General features: G+C 34.8%; 2 protein-coding genes across 11 annotated transcripts in view; one reads left to right on the forward strand and one right to left on the reverse strand.

The window, feature by feature from the left end:
* The window catches only part of METTL21A (methyltransferase 21A, HSPA lysine), a 58,625-nt gene that overhangs the window by 28,449 nt on the left and 16,439 nt on the right, over nucleotides 1-13,737 (forward strand). The gene's annotated exons all lie outside the window — the stretch shown is intronic.
* The window catches only part of CREB1 (cAMP responsive element binding protein 1), a 61,386-nt gene that overhangs the window by 10,920 nt on the left and 36,729 nt on the right, over nucleotides 1-13,737 (reverse strand). For all 10 annotated transcript variants that reach the window (XM_037043484.1, XM_037043483.1, XM_037043478.1 and 7 more), the window contains 3 exons: nucleotides 11,410-11,552; nucleotides 6,662-6,844; nucleotides 4,693-4,843 (listed from right to left, as the gene is read on the reverse strand). In XM_037043484.1, coding sequence (XP_036899379.1) covers nucleotides 4,693-4,843; nucleotides 6,662-6,844; nucleotides 11,410-11,552 — 477 coding nt within the window. The remainder of the gene's footprint in view (nucleotides 1-4,692; nucleotides 4,844-6,661; nucleotides 6,845-11,409; nucleotides 11,553-13,737) is intronic.

A 13,737-nucleotide genomic window follows, 5' to 3' on the forward strand; every position in this document is an offset into this window, starting at 1 on the left:
ACGAGAAGCAACCATACATTGATATTTCTCTCCCTCTCTCCTTCCCTTTCCCTCTAAAGATAAATAAATAAAATATTTTTTAAACCCCATACTTTGTATTATTTCTATTCTCTTAGATTTGTAAGTGTTATATAAATGACAAATAGGTGTAGTTGGTTGATAATATCATTAAGGTTTTCTATATCATATATTTATTTTCCATCATCACTGAGAAGAGTGTTGAAGTCTTTAACTATAATTATGAATTTGTTCGTTCCTTCTTTTAATTTCATCAGCTTTAGCCTCAGGTATGTTGAAGTTCTGTTAGAAGCATACACATGTAGAATCCTGTCTTCTTAAGAGGACTGACCCTTTACCATTAAATACTGTCCTTTATTCTTGACAGTGTTCCTCCTTCTTTAGATGACCATTTGCATGGTTTATTATCTTTCTCCGTCTGTTTTATGTCTTTTAACCGGGTTATACCAGGACTTGCCAAACTATGGCTCGTGGATCAATCCACATAGCTGGTTTTTTGAAACTGATAAACTTCTAGCTAGACTCACCAATTAAGTGAGACAGTGAATGAGAGTGAGAGAGAGGACACAAATGATCAATATTAGGAATAAAATTCCTACTAACCCAAGGCATTGAAAGAATAGTAAGGAAATACCACAAACAACTATGTCCATAATTTTGATAACGTTGAAGAAACCAACTCCTTAAAAATCAAACTTCCGAAACTCACTGAAGAAGAAATAGTTTGAATTGTCCTTTATCTATTAAAGAAATTCAATTCACAGTTTTTAAAAAAGCCTTTCAAAAAATGAAAATCCCAGGTCCAGATGGTTTCACTGGCAAATTCTATCAAATATTTGGGGAACATACAACACTAATTCTATACAAAGTCATCCAAAAATAAGAGAACACTTCCCACCTCATTTTACAGGCTAAGATTACTCTGATAACAAATCCAGACAGAAGCACTAGAAGAAAACTAAAATTCTCTACCAAGCATGAATGCAGATGCAAGAACCCCCAACAGCATACCAGCAGATCAAATGCAGCAAAATGTAAAAATGGTACTACATCATGATCATGTGTGGGTTCATCCCAGGAATGTACTCATAGCTCAATGTTGGGAAAAAAATCAATGCACTTCACCCTATTAACAGACTAATTAAGAAAAATCCTATGTTCACCTCAATAGATTCAGAAAAGGCATTTAACAGAGTTTAACTACCATATTTTGCAATGTAAAAATGTTGTTCAAAAGTATAATGTGCATCCTTATTTTTCCCTCAGAAATTTGGCCAAAAAGGACACATTATACACAGCAAAATATGGTATTTATGACAAAAACACTCACAAAACTAGGAATGGAAGAGAACTTCTTACTGTAATAAAGAGCATTTACAAGGAACCTACAGTTATCATATTTATGGTTTCCCAAAGATGCCCAGTCTTAATCTGTGGAACCTGTGAATATGTTACCCGACATAGTAAGAGGGGAATTAAGGTTCCAGATAGAATTAAGGTTGAGAATCAGCCGACCTTTTTTTTTTTAAAGATCTATTTTCTTTTTTTTAAATATTTTGTTTGTTTATTTATCTTTAGAGGGGAAGGAGAGAGGGAGAGAAACATCGATGTATGGTTGCCTTTCGTGCGTTCCCTGCTGGGAGTTGGCCTGCAGGGAACTGGCCTGCAACCCAGGCATGTGCCCTGACTGGGAATCAAACCACGATCCTCTGGTTCGCAGGCCTGTGCTCAATCCACTGAGCCACACCAGCCAGGGCCACAGCTGACCTTAAATAGGAAAATTTTCCTGGATTACCTGGGTGGGCACAATGCAATCAGAAGGGTCCTTAAAAGTGGAAGAGAGGAGGAAAGACCTGATTACCACAGGAAGACACACAGACAACACACAAAACTGCTAACTTTGAAGGGGGAGCCATGAGTCAAGGAATGGTAGGTAGCCACTAGAAGCTGGAAAAGACAAGGAGACAGGTTCTTCCCTTGAACCTCCAGAAAGGAACACAGCCCTGCTGACACCTTAACTTGAACCCAGTGTGATCCATGGTGACCTTTGATCCAAGAGAATTTTAAGACAATAACTGTGCTGCTTAAGCCACTAATTTTATGGCAATTTGTGAGAAAGCAGCAATAGGAAACAAATGTATTTCCTAAGAAGGAGAACAGGCAAGGCTGTCCCCTCACCATTCCTATTCAATAGCCTATCAGAAGACCGCAGTAAAGCAAGAAAAAGTAAAGGCATATGGATTAGAAGGAAAAAACAAAACTGTCCATATTGGTAGGCAACATGATTGTAGAAAATGCCAAAAAAATCTACAACAAAGCTCCTAGAAATAATAAGTAAATTTAGAATAGTCACAAGATAAAAGGTTGAAAGAGAAGTCAATTTTATTTCTATATACCAGCAATGAACAACTGAATATTTCAATTTAAAAAACATATATTCCATTTAAAATACTCCCCCTAGAAAATCCAAACCCAAAGCTCCTAAGTATTTAGGTTTAAATCTAACAAAATATGTATATGACTATATGCTGAAAATGGAGCATGTGGTGTGTTCACAGAATGGAACAATCAGTACTGGTAAGATGTCAATTCTCCTCAATTTGACCTTATAAACTCAACACAATCCTAATCAAAATCTCAGCAAACTTTCTCATTGACATCAACAAACTGATTCTAAAATTTATACAAAAATGCAAAGGAACTGGAAGAGCTAAAACAATTCTGTAAAAGAACAAAGTCGGAGGACTCACATTAGCAAACTCAAAACTTACTAATAGTAATCAGGACAGGGTAATATTGGAGAAAGTATAGACAGAGACCAATGAAAACAGCTGGACAGCTCAGTAACAGACCCACACAAATATGGTCCATTAATTTTCGACAAAAATGCAGTGGCAACAGAAAAAGGATGGTCTTTTCAAAAAATGTTACTGGACAAGTGGAAGTCCATATGCAGAAAATGAACCTTAACACACCTCACAATTAATACAAAAGTTCATTCAAAGGGGATCATAGACTTAAATGCAAAAACAACCTAACACCTGATAAGGAGCAAATGGAACTCTCATACACTGCTGGTACACATGGGAAATGGTATAGCCACTTTGGAAAACAGTTTGGCAGGTTCTTATAAATATATACTTATTATTCCACTCAGCCAGACCATTCCTAGAAATATACTCAAGTGAATTGAAAGTTCATATAAAAATGTACATATAAGTGATTACAGTAAACTTACTCAAAATCCTCCCAAACTGGAAACAACTAAAATAAACTTCAAAGTGAATGAATAAACTACAATACATGCATACAATGAAATACCAGTGATAAAACCAATTATTTATTTATGTAACACTGTCAACGCATCTTAAATGCATTTTGCTAAGTGAAAGAAACCAGACCCAAAAGCTACATACTATATGATTCCGTTTAGATAAGATTCAGAAAAGGCAACCCTTTTTGGTGGTTGTGGAATCCTGTTTTAAAAAAGAGAAAACTGAGGTTTAAAAGGTTAATATGTTCTTCTAAAGGTTAATATATCTCTTCTAAAGAGACAGAACCAGAACTTGAATCCAGATCTACGTTCAATCTGTTTCTTTTACTTTATTCATTGTGTTTGAAGAATCTTGGGGTAAATAGCAGAGAAATATTTTTACCAATTTATAACTTTTTATATCTTATATACCTTATTTTTATTTTATTCAGTTTGTCTTATGTCATTTCTATATTAAAATCCTAAACTAAATATTTAAATCTTAAGCTAAAGAAAAATACTACGGTAAACATAAGCAAATAAAAATATTTTGTTTTGTGATGATAAAACCATTCAGCGATGAATTTACTTTATGAGAAATGGATTTCATAGATTTTTGATATGCAACATTTTTATTGCAGCATTTTGTTGAGGGCTAATTCTATTTTAAGATTTTGTTAATAACAAGGTATTCTTAGACTAAAACCCATTTTCAAAGAATATTAGGGTGCTAAACTGTTACTATTTTGAGTAAAGGTAATATTCATTAGGATATGGATTTGCCTAATATGTTTACTATATTGTAAATATAGTTAACATTTCATTTCAATATACATACATGAAACTCTTGATCTTGCAATATAATGCTCATGGAAAGAAAAAATTTTTTATGCCTTCTGGCCTTTTTTAAAAAGATTTTATTTACTTATCTTTAGAGGGGAAGGAGAGAGGGAGAGAAACATCAATGTATGGTTGCCTCTCGTGCGTCCCCTGCTAGGAACTGGCCTGCAGGGAACCTACCTGCAACCCAGGTATGTGCCCTGACTGGGAATGGAACCACGATCCTCTGGTTCGCAGGCCTGTGCTCAATCCACTGAGCTGTACCAGCCAGGGCCAAAAGATACAATTTTTAAATAACCCAGCCAGCTGGTTGAAGCCTAATGAATATAGCAAATTATGCACTAAATCTCTCATGGGGAAAATGCAGGAAAGAAAACTACTTTATGATCAAAGACTGACACGTAATCCTATTGGCCATCTCATAAGTACAGCTTATTAAATGAAGTTGCAGCAAGACCCATCGATTCTACCAGAAAAAAACTCAACACAAAGGTCCTATTGTCAGATGTAAAAGACACACATCTGAAGAATCTGAAGACATACCTGACTTACGCCAATCTCAGTAAATGCAATGTACATACCTATTCTTCATGAGGCGCACCTCTCTCTTCCGCGCGGCTTCTTCAGCAGGCTGTGTGGGAAGCGCTGGGGAGGACGCCATAACCACGCCAGGGGCAATGGTGCTTGTGGGTGCTGTGCGGATCTGGTATGTTTGTACATCTCCAGAGGCAGCTAGAACGAAAAATGGTGAACATGGTGTAAGACACTGAAGCACTGTGACCTGGTAAAACTAGGGATGTCAATCATCAATCTAAACATACACTTTGGATTAAAAGGGGGAAAAAAAGGAACAGGTGATTCTGACTAAAATGTTGACAGAGTCAGCACTCTTTGGGTCATTACTGAGAATAGTTCCCAACTGAATGTGTTTATTAGCATAAGCACTTGGGTGAAAGAGGTCTTAACCTATACGCATCTGCTGGGTTATCTTTCATTGGAATGCAGTTCTGTTCTGTTAACATGCTTACCAACCTTAAGTCTAAAAGGTAAGTAGGGCACAGCTTGGATCATCTTCCTAGATATAGTCCTCAATGTCTTCCTTTGATATTGGTAAATTCATATTAAAAAATTTCAAGTAGACGCTTGCCACGACATAAAAACGACCATGATTTTTCATAAAATAGCAAAATGGAAGAGAAAATAAAGCATTATGGTCAACTATCATAAATTTCTAATTGACACAAAACTGTAAGTATGAAAGTGTACCAAGTGATGCCAATTATATAATCTGTAAACACTGTTTTAATGTAAATGATAACGACTAAATAAACTCAAGTTTTATTCTAACTAAATGATCCATCACTTGTGAAAAGAAATACAATCACTACTTGTCAAACTGCTTTTAAAAACAGCTTAATAATATGCCCACCTAAGAACAAGAAACCTAACATTATCTGAGAGAATTTGAAGATCTTTATTCTTATAAGATTATCCATGTTTGTTAATATCAATTAAAATGTGTAGTTTGAGTGGAAAAGATTTATATACTAAACATGTTACCATCTTCAAACTGACGTTCAGAATTCAAATTCACTGACATCCTGCTTTACAATTTTTGAGTACCTGCATGTAAAGTGAAAAGGTGTTTTACTCCCATTAACAAGCAAAATATTATCTTCTTCAAATATTTCAGTAACAGAATATATTCTGTAAATACATTAGGGCCCTTTTAAATAAGTTATGACTCTCTCTAGTTGATGTTTTAGAATTATTCAAAAATTTTCATCCATAATGAAGGGGCACACCTGTCATTCCCTGACAGAGGCAAAACATATTATTAATGAAAACATTTTAGAAACAGTTTTTATTTCTTTAATATGCAAATTTTCAATCTGGCATTAGCCATATTCTTAAAATACTGAAATAGTTAAAATGAAAAATGGTTAACTCCTATCCATAAAGATTCCTGAAACAAAGTAGAATAAAACAAAACAAAATTTAAGAAGCTATTTCTGTAGTTGCATACTTGTACAAGATTTTTCAGAATATGCTTTCATTTGAAATAAAAAATGATCATCTTAGAAATGAGGGTATAAACTGCTTTTGACTAAAAAAGCAGAGAAAACAACTTTGAATCTCCAAAGATTCTGGTCAATAATTCAGTAAAACTCTCATCTGACACATGGTGGGGGAGAAAAAACACTTGGAGAGAGTGGGTCTTACTCAACATTCACAGAGCAAGTCTATGGAGTTCGATGTAGAATCTAACCCTGGCTTCACTGTCTCCCTTTAACTTACGCTGTTTCTCCTACCCCCAAATTCTAGGTGTTAAAGACAGAAGTTATATTTTTAAAACGGAAAATAGTTGTTTTTATGCCATGACATTTTGGTCCAATTGTAATAATGGAAGAGTTCATACAAAATAGTATCTATAGTGAAGAAATTTTACATTTTAACAATGTTTTACAATATCATACTTACTTTTTTGAGTTTATAAAATTTAAACCTTCCAAAGAATTTACCATACATGTGAAATCTGAGTTCTCTTACCTTGAACAACGACTTGGTTGCTGGGCACTAAGATCTGCTGTCCATCAGTGGTCTGTGCATACTGTAGAATGGTAGTACCCGGCTGAGTGGCGGCTGCATTGGTCATAGTTAATGTTTGCAGGCCCTGTACCCCATCGGTACCATTGTTAGCCAGTTGTATTGCTCCTCCCTGGGTAATGGCAACTAAAACCCAATGGATTTTATTGTTACAAGTTTAATTAATACCATATAGGACTTTTACAACACACTAAACTCAAAGTAGAGTAATTTATAAGACATGAACTCAGAGAATGGTAACAGCAAATAACAACGCCAACAAGGATTTGGTATACTCAAGTACTCTTCCACTCAGGAAATCCATATCCAATTTCTGTATATAAAAGCACTCAATAAACTACACTGTAATTTATAATAATATCTACTAACAATTTTGAAGAAGTAAATAAGTGAGAAATATTAAATTCCTTTTGAAATTACTTGGTTCAGAGGAGGCCCCACTTTGTGACCCATACTCCCTTTATTCTAGCATTAACTACCTAATATTTTAATTGGTTAGTATTTGCTGTCCCACAAGTAAATAAATTTCTTGACTGTAGGAAATGTGGTTTTTCTTCTCTACTTTCATGTACTTAGTACAATAACAGGCATGTAATAAAAGGTTATCTTAGTGCACAATTAATAAAACAGTTTAGTAGTACACTTTCTCTAACTGCCAGCAAGGTACAAACTATAACAAAAGTCCACTCAGTGAAACAACTGAAATGTCCTAGGGAACTTAATTTTCAGAGTCTCTTGGGGAGTTTACAATCAGAGCTATGATCACCATTTAGGAAAAAAAGACCTCACTGCTATTTCTAAGTTACGAATCCAAGCATTCTCATCTAGGGTCTTTTACTGATTATTTACAAATTAACTGTACTTGTAATTCATTCACTGTTACAAAGACATTTCACTTTATTTCAAAAAAAGGTGAACTCGTCTTTATGGTAGAGTACATAAAAAAAAAAGAGAGAAACAGACCATCATTTTATTCGGAAGAAGTGGTCCTTTAGGTATCGGCATTAAGATAGACAGTTGGGTCCTTCTCTATATACTCTCCCTGTCAGAGTTTAAGTTTTCCAAAAAGGGCCCTGGCTGGTGTAGCTCAGTGGATTGAGCGCGGGCCTGCGAACCACATGATTGCAGTTCGATTCCCAGTCAGGGCACATGCCTGGGTTGCAGGCCAGTTCCCAGCAGGGGATTCATGAGAAGCAACCATACATTGATATTTCTCTCCTTCTCTCCTTCCTTTCCTCTCTAACGATAAATAAATAAAATCTTTAAAAAAAAGTTTTCCAAAAAGGGACTAAAAATTATAGTACATATAAAGTTGCATAATGGGTTTTTAACTGAATAAGTCAACATGTCTGACTTAAGCATGTTATTTTTTGTCTCTTAGAAGAGAATTAATTTGGAATCAACTGTGAGCTAGCTCTGGTAACTAATATCCCAAGTTATCTATTTATGGAAAATTGATTATCTATTGTTCAGCCAAGAAATAATAGTTAATGGCTATGATCTGGTTTACAAATGTTATCTGTGGAAATTAAGATACTGCCAAATATAATCCATTCACTTTGGCTAATCCTGCAAGTTTTACTTATCTTAGACAAGGCTCAAAAAAAAAAGAATATGTAAAAACTACTGAGATTAATATTCCAGGATAACATGAAAGAATCAGAAGGTTAAGAAATCAAACCACAATTTTTCATAGAGTTAATAAGCAAATTCCACTGTATTTAACACATAGCTTTCTTCTCGGCTACATACCAATGAACTCATGGTGGGAAGAAAGAAGTAGAAAACTATATATCAGGAGATCTGGGGTCTAGTCCAACTTCCATCACTAAACTGTTATTTGAATCTGTTAGCTCTTCTGTAAAAATAAAAATATCTGGTTCTAGCCACTAAAATACAATTGCTGCAAAAAGTAAATGAAATAACGTACATGAAAGTACTCTGAAAACTGATGTTTGACCCTATCAAACATGGTTTCTTCTTAATTTATTTATACATTTGATTATTCCAAAAGAATTTTAGATAAGCTTTCAACAAAACAAAATTCATTAAACCCTGACTGGTGTGGCTCAGTTGGGTGTCTTCCCACAAAGTGAAATGCTGCCTGTTACATTCCTGGTCAGAGCACATGCCTGGGCTGTGGGTTCAGTCCCATGTCGGGGCATGTAGGAAGGCTACCGATTAATATTTCTCTCCCTTCCCCCCTCTCTAAAAATAAATAAATAAAATCTTTTTAAAAAAACAACTAAGTTCATTAAAATTAGAACACAGAAGTCAAGTGACTGGTATAGCTATAGGTGTATTCAATAATTCTATCAGAAAATCTAGACAGAAAGAATACAATTAAACATAAACTTAACTGACATTCTCAGTAGTTAAAATAAAGAAGAAAACATCATTGGTTATATATAGTTTTATTTAGTGAAACAAAAAATTCAAGTTCAAAATGATACACATGTTTTTCTACCTATAAATAGACTCTCTCAAATAAGACTTTATTACTGAAGACAGTGAATAAAGTATGGATAAAATTAGCAATAGTATTAATAAAAAAATATAACCAATTTATGGAAGGAACAAAAATTGGTCCAGCCACTGGGAAGGGCAATTAGGCAGGATCTGCTTTGATTTCACAAGTCTACTCTGTGGATGCAACTCCACTGAGGCAGTATAACATGAATAAGAATGTTCATGCAGCATTGTTTGAAATAGTAGAAACGTTCTGAACGTTCAACAGTACCTGTGTGTGTGGGGGTGGCGGGGTGGGGGAGATGTTTAAGTAAATGTTCTATTTATAAAGTAAAACATAATATAGCTGTTAAAGACATAACATACATAGCTATATGTGTATATATTATCAATGGTGTAGAAATAATGTAACTCTCATTTATATAAAAATACATGATAATGTGCATGTACAAATGGAATGAGAAAGAATGGAAAGATATATACTTAAACTCTTACTACTGGGAAGGATGAAAAAGATGTTTACTTTTTATTAATGCTATGAACCTCTACCATTTGAATTTTCACAACAAAGTATATCTGTTTTATAAGGTAAGAAATATACAAATGTATTGTGTATATAAGTAGCCATTATACTGCTCTTGATTTTAATGAAAATCAAGAACATAGTATTAAGTCACTTCCATCAAGGCCATGTGTGTTTATACACAGAGAATAAGGGATAAAGATAATAACCTTTAACAATCTGGAAGTATTAACCTTTTAAAATTAGTAATATCCTCAGTTGCTGGAGGAGAGTGGTGTACCAAATTAAACATCTACTTTTCTTAACTTCACTTCCCCATTTGAGATTCTGATATGCCTCTTGCCAAAGGGACACGCTTTTTAGTTCAAATGAGAATCGCTACACTAAGTGAGTCACTGTCACCAACATAAGTATGCTGTACCCCCCAGGCATGCTGAAGTTGGAAAAAAATGAAGGTCATGTATCTACATCTTAGAGCACACAGCTTGAACAACTCCAACTGTCTGGATGTAGGGCTAAAAAATGCACATACATATATATAGATAGTACCTGTTTATCTCTGCCAACAAAGAATTTAAGGAGGAAAAAGGTAACAGAACTTTATGAAACTCAGAGTGGACAAGAAGCTCAGTCAAAAATGCCTTCCTTTTACTTACTATCAAAAGTTTCCGTTTTGAGAGAGCTAAAGAGTCTGCTACTTGCAAATCTGTTGTTAATCCAGCTGGAATGCAAACCAAGTTGGAGTTATAACTGAAATACTACTAACTTGAAAGTCAAACTTTTATTCATTTCTGACACAGGCCCCAGAGAATTTGAAAACTAACGCAGCAAAGAAGTTTCAGTGTTTGCATTTGATTTGTAATTAATGAACGGAGGATAGAAAACATAAAATGGGCAGTACTAAAGTAATGAATAAATCAAAATGAAGAGACTGATAAGTGAGGTGCTTTGCAAGGGAAAAAGATACTGGGAAGAGAGGACAAAAAGTGCCTTTCACACAAATGCCATCTGTCTAACAAAAGCAGAACGCAAAAGTACTTTATAACAGATTTAGGTGAAAGTCAAGTCACACTTAAGTGTTAGAGATATCACAGAAATGGAAACTGATAATTTTGCAAAAGAAAACTTTGCTTTCTGTGAGCCAAAAAGGACTTAATTCATTAGTCCTTATTCTTTCATTATCATATTCACTTCACTACCTTCCATATTAAAAGGAATAATAACTGAATGTGCGGGTAGACTGCAACTAAGCCTCTCCTCCCCCACCACAAAACATTAAATGCTAGACTTTGCAATGCTTGAAGGAAGATGAAGTATCAAATAGGTAAATAATGAGACCATTTTGGGTCTTAAACATAATCAAAGAATGATTATTTTATCTAAAAAATGTATGTTCTCCATTAACATCACATACATCACGAAGACAAAAATCCTCAAGGAGTGGTTTGAAAACCTCTATGACTCTCCATGCAGCAGCATAAAACAAAGGACCATCATCTACAAGGGCTTACAAACTTGGGTAGCCCTCACTAAAACCTCGAAGGAAACAAAATAATTGTGTATAGAACTTTGCATACTGAACAATAAAGGAAATATAATAATGACAGCAAGACTGAGAAAAGAGCTGGCACTTCCACGATTCCTTTCAGGAGAATTAGTTTTCATCTCACTTTCTGAAACAGAAGTATCTATTACTCACTGTACTGTCCGCTGCTCGTTTGGTAAATTGGAGTTGGCACCGTTACAGTGGTGATGGCAGGCGCTGAAGTCTCCTCTTCAGACTTCTCTTCTTCAATCCTTGGCACTCCTGGTGCATCGGAAGATAAGTCATTCAAAATTTTCCTAGAAAAACAGAGAATTGTATTCATTAAAAGAAAGTAATGTTTACTGGCTAAACACAACAGGACAAGATACACAAACTGGTAAGAAGCTACTGCTTAGGAAAGAAGTTTAAAACACAAGAGTTTACAAAAATAAACTAAAAAGAGGCCAGGGATCTACAATCTATATGCCAAATGAAACCATATGAGAACCAGAATAAACAAAGGTGAATTTTTCTTTAACCTGAATAGTAAAGAAAGACTGTGATTCAAAATCCAGGTGCAAGCAAAGAAAAAAAAATCCTTTTGTGTGGCAACAAACACCAAAATTAAGAGGCGATCAACAACACCAGGAGAAAATGTTTACCTGTATTACATATAAAGGGCTAACGTCCCTGACATATAAAGAACTCTAAAAACTGACAGGGAATAAAAGACCAAAATACTGATTTTTAATTTTTAACTTTCACACTGGCAAAATTAAAAACAAAACAGAACAAACAAACAAACAAACAAAAACGTGTAACAAAGCCTGGCTGGTGTGGCTCAGTAGACTGGGTGCCAGCCTGTGAACCACAAGGTCGCTGGTTCGATTCTCAGTCAGGGCACATGCCTGGGTTTGGGGGTGGGTGGGTGTGTGAAAGGCAACCACACAATGGTGTTGCTCTCCCTCTCTTTCTCCTCCCCTTCCCCTCTCTCTAAAAATAAATAAATAAACAAATAATCCTTTTTTTTTAGTGTTTAACAGTATATTCTGTTAGCAAAGCTCTGAGAAAGCTTTCAGATTTTGCTGTTAGGAATATAAAATCAGAACAACACTTATGGAAGTAATTTGGTAATATCTAACAAAAGTATGTGTTTACATAGCAGTCTTCTAGAGATTTACCCTTAAGATATAATTCCAACAGCACAAACTGAATACAATCTACATACCCCCACACAGGGGAATGTTGAATAAATTATGGTTCATCCCAATATTAGATACACATGGTACCTTTTGTATAATAAAGTGGATTAAGAATATGTATATGTATCTGCTTATCTGTTCAAGAAAAAGAGAGGCTAAACTAAAGTTTAATGAAATTGGCACCCACTGAGGCAGTAGGCAGAGGTAAAGGAGGAGAGAAGAAACGAGTCGGGGTCCTGAATACACACACACACACACACACACACACACACGCACGCACGCACACCCAATTCTAACTTCTAGAATCATGTTCATGTTTCATACATTGAAAGCAAAAGAAAATACATCAACAAGGATGAGGAAAATTATAAAAATAATGTATGAAGAAAAACAAATCTTACCATATTTCAAATGAATAACATAATCACAGAAGAGAGGAAAAAGCCCTAACTCAAGTAATTTTCAACATCTTAAATTTCCAACAAATCAGTCTGAATAACTTAGCTTTAACAGTCTACCCAAGCTCTGCCCTTTTATATTATTATTGTCACGTAATAAATCTTCATAAAATATAGTGTATTCATTAACAGATTATAATTATTATTTTATGTATCGGTCTTTCAAATCATATAGGAAAAAAGAGAAGTTACAAAGCAAAACTATATATATATATACACACACACACATACACACATACGTAATTACTATGTAATTACTTTTACTGGTATTATATAAAACATTCTACTATTATCTCTTTAAATAATTTTCTTTCTCCCAATTTCCCCTCTGGAAATTCTATAAATCCTTCTACTGAAGCACCTCACATTTATATACTCCATGACTTTTCTCCAGTCTTTCACATTTTCTACCTGTTTCTGTTTTCCACTCTACCTTCTCAGTTCCCTTCCCTTTGTTTGTTACTGGAGTTTTGTTTTGTTTTTTAATTTCCCAGTTTGTATTTATCATTTCCAAGATTTCTTACTTATTCTTTTCCATATCTACTTGTTCTCATTTAGTAAATTCCTATTCTTATTGTGTAAGTAAGATTTTCTCCTTTATTTCTTTGCAAATGAGAAACCACTATTTTAAACAGCTTGTAGACTGACTTGACTGCTGGTCAACAGATCACATTTCAGCATACAAACAACCAGCTGAAGAGCATGTTAAAACACAGATTCTGCCCTGGCTGGTGTGGCCCAGTTGGTTGGAGCATCATCCCATAAAATGAAAGGTAGCGGGTTTGACTTCCAGTCAGGGCACATACCTAGGTTGCTGGTCTGTTCCCAGCTGGGGTACGTAC

Source organism: Sturnira hondurensis, unplaced genomic scaffold (assembly GCF_014824575.4).
Source record: "Sturnira hondurensis isolate 20B ecotype Veracruz unplaced genomic scaffold, ASM1482457v3 Scaffold0004136, whole genome shotgun sequence".
Taxonomy (NCBI): domain Eukaryota; kingdom Metazoa; phylum Chordata; class Mammalia; order Chiroptera; family Phyllostomidae; genus Sturnira; species Sturnira hondurensis.